This window comes from Barbatula barbatula (assembly GCF_947034865.1).
Source record: "Barbatula barbatula genome assembly, contig: scaffold_176, whole genome shotgun sequence".
Taxonomy (NCBI): domain Eukaryota; kingdom Metazoa; phylum Chordata; class Actinopteri; order Cypriniformes; family Nemacheilidae; genus Barbatula; species Barbatula barbatula.
Genome location: NW_027636839.1, coordinates 13888 through 23420, shown reverse-complemented (window position 1 = coordinate 23420; position 9533 = coordinate 13888). Strand labels below are relative to the sequence as shown.

General features: G+C 41.4%; 1 protein-coding gene across 1 annotated transcript; it reads left to right on the top strand.

Annotated features, from left to right (window-relative positions):
* The first annotated feature begins 8021 nt into the window (after window positions 1-8021).
* LOC306891020 (serum amyloid A-5 protein-like) lies at window positions 8022-9039 on the top strand. The gene is made up of 4 exons (XM_079488448.1): window positions 8022-8039; window positions 8196-8293; window positions 8398-8536; window positions 8687-9039. The coding sequence occupies exons 2-4, from the start codon at window positions 8206-8208 to the stop codon at window positions 8820-8822; spliced, it is 363 nt and encodes a 120-aa protein (XP_079344574.1). The 5' UTR covers window positions 8022-8039; window positions 8196-8205; the 3' UTR covers window positions 8823-9039.
* Window positions 9040-9533: the final 494 nt, after the last annotated feature.

Below are 9533 nucleotides of genomic sequence, written 5' to 3'. Positions count from 1 at the left end.
AGTAATGACCACCAAATCAATCCCAATACAGTATTTCTGCTTCAAAGTACTACATCAACAGTTCAGCATTAGTTTATCACAGTATCATTTTTGAACTGTTGATGAACTATAATGCTTCAAAAGTTGCAAAGGTTTTGATGCAGTAAAAGTTCATGTTTTGCAAGGGACCTCACGCAGAAAGAAATGAAAGCTTACAAGTGGATTCTTGAATTTTACCCGATACAGTGTAGCACGAGGGCACTATAAACACTGGAGAATTAAGATGCCCGATCAACATCGCCTGACTACGCCACCCTGAATCCCTCTCAGGGAGAGTGAAGTTAAATTATAGACACAGATTAATTGTGTGCCTTATCAAAAGAAGGAATGGAGACGAGTTTCTCAAATAGTACAAAATTCACAATTTATTGACAGAGATCTTATAGAAAAGGACACGCCCTATTAAAAGGCCTGAATTATTAATCAGGGTAATCACCATTGGAGCAGTAATCTTAAAATAGAGAACACAAACTTTAAGAGACAAAACAAACTAGCGGACACTCGAGGAGGACTGACCGGCCACTGGCATGGGCCCACACTATTGCCCCTGTGATATTCACCCGTACACGTGCCTAACAAAAGGGAAACACACACGCGCACACACAAAGAGAAATAATTGTGAACAACACAGTGTACATGCAGCACCACAGGAGAGTATCCACCAAAGAGACCACACCCGTGTTCCAGCCAGCACTCCCCAGTGATCCGCTAAACAAAAGACAAAGATAAAACAAATTAGTTGGTTCTCTGAGTAAAACTGATGCTCAGGAAGCTGACGATTGTGGTTTAAACAGCCCTGATGCAGACTAAGAGCAAACATACCCCACCGTATTAGACATGTCACAATATTAAATAGGCAATTATCAAACAACCCTTAACCAGCAAACCCCACAAAAAGAAAAAAAAGTTACATAAAACCAAAAGGGGAGAAAAGACAGCAGCGGCAAATAAATTGGAAATCCTAGGGAGAACAAAAATAAACCAAATGTTACATCAAATAAATATAAAATCATCTAAACATCAACTACACAAATAAATATATTGCCACTGCCACAGCTAAATCACTCCCAAAACACAAAATCCTACCGATGCTCTAAAAGGATGAACAGTACCACTTTCCAGGGTCACTAACGTGCATCCACCAGCCCCACGACCATCAAGGAGATCTAACCAGCCTAAAACACATCCCCAAAACAAGGTTAAGAGCAAATTCCCACATGCAATTGAAATCATTCATTCTAACTAACTATATACGAGCATAGAGGAAAGCAGCCTACAAACAAGGCACACAGGTGTACCAAAATGTGTACGTCACTTTACAGGCAATAAATACGGAATGAGTGAAAGTAGCAACAATGATTACCTTCTTGAGTCTCAAACAAAGCCAATGCAAACAACTGCTCCTCTGGTCTTATAAAGCACCTGGGAATCTAATCATGTGCACAACTCCGCCCCTAAGGAAATGCTCTTAATGTGGAAATGCTCTTAAAGGGGCCCTGCCACTTTTCCCCTGCTACACAGTCTGACAGCTCTTCAGTGCTTTTGAACTTCACCCTCAATTTCATACATACAATCAAAAGTTTTGTGGAATTTGAAATATCCGTGGACAATATCCCCCCCAAAACAATCTCTCAAAATCTGACAAAAATACAAATTGAATTGTCTACATCACATGATTAATATTGTGACACAAATATAATCTACAACTGAATATATTTCTAGATCGTCTCTGATTATTAGGGCTGTTTGATTCAGATTTCTTTGGAGCCGATTCCAATTCCTGGTTTGAGAAGCGAAAGAATCGATTTCAAGCTGCTGTTTTCGATTCCTGCTGAATTCCCTGTTTTACAACAGATTTGTATTTATTATAAGACCTAATTTTTATTATAAGAAAATTTTTTTATTTTTAATGCAATACAATTTTCTAAGCTGTAACGATATAGATCAAGATCGGCTTATTCAACTGCCTCCCAAACACACGCTGAAAGATCGTGTTGGTTCCGCTCCTCTGACCATAAGAATGTTCCCATAGCGCCATCAGCCGAGATCAATTGTAGACACATATGAAAACACACAGGAATTAACCTAATAAGCCTAATATTTCCCTTTTTAAAGACTGCTGTGTCCTGAACGTGGTGGGAGAACCCAAGTGCAGGCAGCGGGGATGAAGGGGTTAACACCAGGACTTTAATAAATACAAAACACAAAACAAACACCAACAATGGGGAAAACACTAACCAAATCTTAAATACAAAATTGAAAACAAATACTTCCCACATGGGGGGCAAAAACAAACTACTAGCTTAACACAGAGACTATCAAAACAAAGACCAAGGGAACTAGGAACTCTTACGTAAAGGGCAGGAAACATGTACAACAAACAAGCACAAGACAATAGACAAGAGGGCATTATATAGGGAGACTAACAAAGGAGATAACGATGGGCAGGTGTGGGTAATGAGACACAGGAGGAAAGCTATACTAGGAACGAGAGGGGCGGGGCCAAATGACGAGACTGGAGAGAACACATATTATGTCCTGATTGACAATAATATGTTTCTCTCCACATAAAACACGTGGGTCTGTCATGATTCTTTCCCTAGACCGGAAAATCAAGACAAGAGATGGCAGAATCATGACACTGCTGTATCAATGACATTTGTCCATTGGAATTAGTTCCAATGGCACAGCATCGTGATGCTACTTGGTACCGAGATACTTCAGCTGGTATATATTGTACCGTGACAGGCCTAGAGCACCTTTAGAAGATGCACATTGCGACAAAAGGGCTGCGAACAGAGATAGAAAAGAACGTTGGGACAAGGTGTCTGAATTTAGTTCGTAAATCAGTCAAAAGTTTACCGTCTTGACTGTCATGTAAACATTTTTAATTGATAAATGTAAAACATTTTGGAATATTTAACACTTTAAATACATTTAAAATATGCCATTACACATTTTTTTAATGCTTTAAAAAACGAATGATTGAATAATGAAGAAAAATCAGTCAATAAGAGTTGTTAATATTTATACCAAGCCGCTTCTTGAGGTCTCATTTTGAGATGATCAACTAAATTATTATTAATATACAGTATGACAAGAAAAACATTTCTGCAAATTCCACACAAAGAGTGACGAAACTAAAGATGTTCAAAGATGTGACTGTTTTTGCTTTAGGGTTTTATCTTTGTTACAATAAAGCAGCCTAAATATCCAGAACACATGTGAACTCCATAAATGTTGTTAATAAAATAAAAGACCTATAGGCCTTCCATGACGATACGGAGCCAAAATAACAATCATCCGCACTAGAGGAGATCGTTGAATAGTTTTGACTGTAACCGTTGGGGATTACAGAAGGAAATCTTTAGTCTATGATGTTGTCACGAACAGCTCTGAGACTTGAAGATGAGATCCAAGTGCAGCTTTATTAGAGGGCAATCCAAAGGCGTAATCCAAATAACAGGCAAGTGTCATACACAGACAGGCAGTCCAAACAAACAAAACAAACAAAACAAACGAAACAGGCAGGGACCAGAGGTAAAAGAGTAATCAGGGAACCAGGCAAGAAATCCAAAAATCAAAAGACAAGGAACCAGGGAAACGCTCAGAAATGCAGTAAAAACAAAACAACACTTTGCAATGAATGGGTGTGTGGAAGTGGTGTATATGTGTGTATGTGAATGATATGCAGGTGTGTGTGCAATCAGTGCTGATGAGTCCAGGTAGTGAGTTATAGGAAATGTAGTTTGTGAGTGAGTGAAAAGTCTGATGTGGAGTGCCCTCTGGTAGTTCTCAAGGGCACTCCAGCTGGTGACCGTTACATAGCCCCCCCTTTAAGGAGCAGATTCCAGACGCTGCTAAAACTGTCCAGGAGGGAGGTGGGGCGGAGGCGGAACCGGGCAGAGCAGGCTGTGCAGGCTGTGATAGGACCTGACCTGACTCTGGAAGATCGACTCGGACCTGACCTGACTCTGGAAGATCGACTCGGACCTGACCTGACTCTGGAAGATCGACTCGGACCTGACCTGACTAATAATAAAATGGTAATATTGATGGAAAAAGGCCATGTCAAAGAATTGAATCACAGTAATATTAACAGTTGAAATGAAACTTTATCTTAGAATTGAGTCTTTAAGCGACTTTTAATTTATTTTAAGCCAAACTGATCAAAACAAGACAATGATTCTATGTTAAACCCATGTTAAAATGCTTTAAATATTTGTTTCCAATGTAGTAAAAACATATCTGCTTGTATTATGAAGGCATATAACAAAAATACAAATTTTCTTTTTTACATGTGCATCCCATTGTCAGAACAACTCTGAAGCATTGTTAACACAGCCACGTGATTGGTGACAGAATAACATTTAATATCATATGTCAGATAATGATACAAATATTGTTTTTGTGTCATGTCAATCAGTAGCCTGTCTGACAGTGATACAAATATTGATCTTTGTGATCCTCCCAGTATTTTATTTAACAAATATTATTATTTCCAGCTGTGTTTAATGCTTAACGTTGCTTAATAATAAGTAAGTAAAAAGTCAAAGTTTATTACAACTGAATAAAAAAGTTGTGTCTTCAAAGGCAGATGATTTTTTAACCCAGAAACCTTTTGTCAGGGTAGAAACACTCGGATTCAATAGCGGGTGAAAATAATAATTTATTTGAGGTAGGTGGACAGAAAGTCAATGTGGGATCCTGTGGCAGATGTCCGCCTGGAGTCAATGTCTTCGGTTCTGGCTGCAGGGCCAACTGGGAAACCCAGTGTACGGCAGCACCAGTGACTGGATGAAGACAGGCTCGGTGGTAGTGAGGAGATGAGTATCCACAGACAGAGATAGAGGTATCCCACTGTTTGGCAGATGGTGTGGCTTCCTGGTCCCAGCAGGAGTAGAGGCGGCACGGTCGACTATGTTGAAGCATAAGAGGTGCAGACTCCTCTAGATAAGGGGGTGAGACAACTGGAAGGGCAAATAATCCTAAGGTAAGAAGTGTTCCACGAAAAGGGAATCCAAACAACAAGACAAGACTAAGTTACAGTACAAGACAAGACAAGACTAAGTTACTGTACAAGACTTTGCTAGACTGGAATACTGATAAATGACTGCAGTAGCATATGGTGCATAACCAACTAGAGTTGACACATAACTAAACTAACCACAAAGACAACACAGACACGTGCTCACCAAGGTACTGACATTAGCCTCCCCCCCAGGCGGTCTGGGAGGAGGCTCACCTCGTTACCCGCTGGGCACTTGCACCCCTCGGCCGGCCTCCTTAACCTGCTGCTCGATCTCCCAAGTGATAGCTCCGACCACCACTCCTGTGGGAAGGATGTCTATCCCTGACAGTCTATCCCTCGAGCCAGTGAATAAGCGGGAAAGAGCATCGGGTTTGATGTTCTTAGATCCGGGCCGGAACGAGAGGGTGAAGTCAAGACGACCAAAAAAAAGCGCCCGAAGGGCCTGTCGAGCACTTAACCTCCTGGCTCTTGTGGTCCGTTCAGACCAGGAAGGGCTGCGCTGCTCCCTCCTACCAGTGGCACCACTCCTCCAGAGCCAATTTGACCGCCAGCAGCTCCCTGTTGCCGATGTCGTAGGTGCACTCTGCCAATGGGAGAGATAGGCGGAAGGATGAACCTCCCCATCCTGGGCTGAACGCTGAGACAGAATTGCGCCTACACCGACATCAGAGGCGTCAACCTCGACGATAAACTGCCGGGCAGGATCTGGAATAGACAAAACAGGAGCAGAGATAAAGCGGGACTTTAATTTATCAAAGGCAACCTAAGCATGCTCGTTCCACCTGAACGGAGTCCTGGTGGAGGTCAACCCCGTAAGGGATGCAGCAGCAACCTGGCCAAAGTTTCTGATGAAACGCCGGTAGAAGTTGGAGAAACCCAAGAAATGCTGCAGTTCCTTACGAGAGTCAGGAGTTGGCCACTTGGCGACAGCTTCCGTCTTGGCGGGATCAGCCTTGATACCCGTAGTGGATATTATGTGGCCAAGAAATGTAACAGACTCGGCATGGAATTGCACTTCTCCGCTTTGACAAAGAGTCGATTCTCGAACAGGTGTTGGAGAACCCGTCTAACATGCTGGGTGTGTACCTGGGGAGAGGGGGAAAAGATTAATATACCGTCCAGATACACAAAAACAAACTGATTCATGTCACCCAGAACGCTATTGACTAGGCCCTGAAAGACGGCTGGAGCGTTGGTGAGACTGAAAGGAAGCACCAAATACTCAGTGTCCCGTAGGTGTATTAAACGCAGTCTTCCATTCATCTCCCTCTTGAATACGGACAAGGTGATAGGCGTTGCGGAGGTCTAACTTGGTGAAGACCTTGGCTCCCTGCAATAGTTCGAAGGCTGAAGACATAAGGGGGGTACCTGTTCTTCACGGTAATGTCATTCAACCCTCGATAATCAATACAGGGGCGAAGGGAGCCATCCTTCTTTTGAACGAAGAAGAAAACAGCACCCGCAGGGTAGGAGGAGGTCCTGCCTGAAGAGCATCGCGAATATATAGATCCATGGCCTCTCTCTCAGGACCGGACAGGGAGAATAAGCTGAAATAATACTAAAGAGAAAAAACATAAATTTTCCAAAGTTGGCCTAAAATATATTTTTACCATATGTACACTGTAAAACGTGTAGTTTGCCAGTAAATAACTTTAGATTGAATTACTACTTAATATTTTCCTGTTGGTCTCCAATTTTAGTAAAACTGTACTTTTATTTTTTTAGAAAATACCAGTTCTCCTTACTGGCACAGCAACACTGCAAAAAAAGACTTTCTTCCCAAGCATTTTTGTTTTCTAGTAAAATAGTTGAATCTCTTCTTAGTTTACGGTGCATTTACATAATATAAGAACTAGGTAAGTTTATGTTTAAAAAAAAATTGTAAATTCAATCTACAGTAAGTTGGCAAACCTACTGTAAAACTAGTTTTGAGCAGTCAAGTCAGCTTTATTTATGAAGCGCTTTTTACAATTTTCATTGTTACTGAGCAGCTTTACAAGAAAACATTGACTATAAGCAAAAAATAAAAGGTTATGCAAGTCAAAACACAGGTCAAATATCAGACACACTATAAATTCCTATATGCGGTGTTATAATACTATAAAATTCTAGCAGCCCCACCGGCCAGACAAACAGTGCAAAGCAGTATGAGTTATGACACAAATTGTGTTTTCTGTACAGTACACACACCTGTGAGATTAACCACAAACACACCTGCTGCTCCGTTTTTAGTGCCATACAGAAAAGAACATGTACAATTGTTTTGTACCTTTTCTATGGGCAACATTGTAGACAGAAAGACAGCATGTTAAGTTATAATGTTTGTGATACATAAAACTTATATTTCTAGATTTTTCCTTCATGAAATTGTTCTGAATCAGAAGCGCATCACACGATGAATCACGTTCAGTCCTGAGAACATGATGTTCAGAGCGAAATCTTGCAAAGTAACAATTAAAAATATTGCAACAATTGCGATAGCAACAAAACATGGATTTGAGGATGTGGTCAAACAGAAAGACTCTGGACCTTTAAATGTCCTAATTTAACTAAAGTCTAGTCCTAAATGTCAGTTTAATACATTTGTTTAAATCATGACTTAAAAAATATGAACGTCTGTGTTTCCTAAACTTGGAAATGATACACACAAACTGGTTTATGAGCAACATTCCCATCCCTATTGCGACATTTTAATAAAGGTTTTGGAATCCCTTTGAGTGTGTTTTGTTCACTTGGTATCATTTTATTAAGCTTGGACTTAGATAATCAAATGGTGGCACAAATGCGTATTGACCTTCCCAGAAAGTGTTGCGCAAAACAGGACTATCCCATCTTTAACCACATCACATTTTCCCTGGATCAATCTCACACGTGGCAGTGGGTAAAATTTCCATTTCCCACCTTATCCGGGGTCTATATAATGTCTCCAGTTTTGTGGATAACTCCCCAAATCTGGACGACAGGAGAGGTGAGACCAACTAGCCGACCATTGCTGTAAAAGCTTTATGATTGATCCCATCTATTAGATTGTGAACTGTTGTTATTTGTGCTGTTAAAATTTGAATGTTTATTTTTAAAGTCGTGAGATACTTTAATCTGGATTGTCTGCATTTGTAAATGTTAGATTTACAAACATGAAGCTCATTCTTGCCGCGCTGGTGTTGGTTATGGTGGTCGGGGTCCGGGCACAGTGGTACCGTTTCCCCGGACAAGCCGCTGGAGGTCAGTTCCAGTCCTCTTTGTTATTCCGTTTACCTTGGTTTCACAAAAATAGGACTGAGGTCAATTCATGGTGCATATTCACTGGGTTCGTGGTCTTTTTGTAGGTGCAAAGGACATGTGGCGTGCTTACAGTGATATGAAGGAGGCCAATTGGAAGAATTCAGACAAGTATTTTCATGCGCGTGGGAACTTTGACGCAGCTCAAAGAGGCTCGGGAGGAAGATGGGCGGCCGCGGTGATCAGGTGCATGAACATGAGAATGAGTATTACAACAAAGATTTAAAGAAAAAGCAGTCTGATTTGCAGTCAGAATACGTGCGAACATTTATATGTTTGAAGTGGAGATGTTGCTGGACATCTGAAGAGAGATGTTCTCTGTTGTGATGTTTGCAGTAACGGAAGAGAAGCTATCCAACGCTCCATTGGCCGAGGTCAAGATTCTGCAGCTGACCAGGAGGCCAATCGCTGGGGGAGAAACGGCGGCGACCCAAACCGCTACAGACCTAAAGGCCTTCCAAAACGATACTGAGTTCAAATGACCATCATCAGCATGAAGGCAAAATATCAATAATCTTTTCCGTAACTTTTGTCAATGATTTCTAAGAATCATCTAACGTTTTATAACAAAATCATTTTATAGTGGACAACCAACTTTTTTCCTTTATTTTTCCTTAAAATTTGTCTTAATCTTCTGTGTATACATATTTCAACTTCTATAACACTTCTGTCTATTAATAAAAATGTGAAATAAATGTAACGGGAGGAGAACACTGATTGTTTGACAACTTGTGTGGGTTAATGTCTATCAGGTGTGCATGTGTATCTACAAGTTTGTTTCAGGTGTGTCCAATGTGACTGACGAGCCAGTGGCAAAACGCGATCGGAAGTTGCATGGATAAAAGAACCAGCATGCAGTCCTTACTAGGTTGGTTGACGGTGAGAGATACCGCAACGAGTTAAACGCAACGCCTTCGTGCCGGTTTATTGGGGCAACGGCAACGGCAACGGCAACGACCGATCGCGAGTGACTTCTGGCAGCGAGGGGTCCACGAGAAAAATCAACGCGCGCTACTCATTCACATTGAGGGAAGTGGTACTAGTCTTGTACGAAAGCACTGACGTGTATTTATTTAGGACTGATTGCACTTCCTTCGTCTCCCAGCTCCGCTCTAAAGTTCCGGTTTTCCCTGCTGGCCATGGTGTCCTGGAAATCGTCGGAGCCGGGACTCGTCTGTGTGTT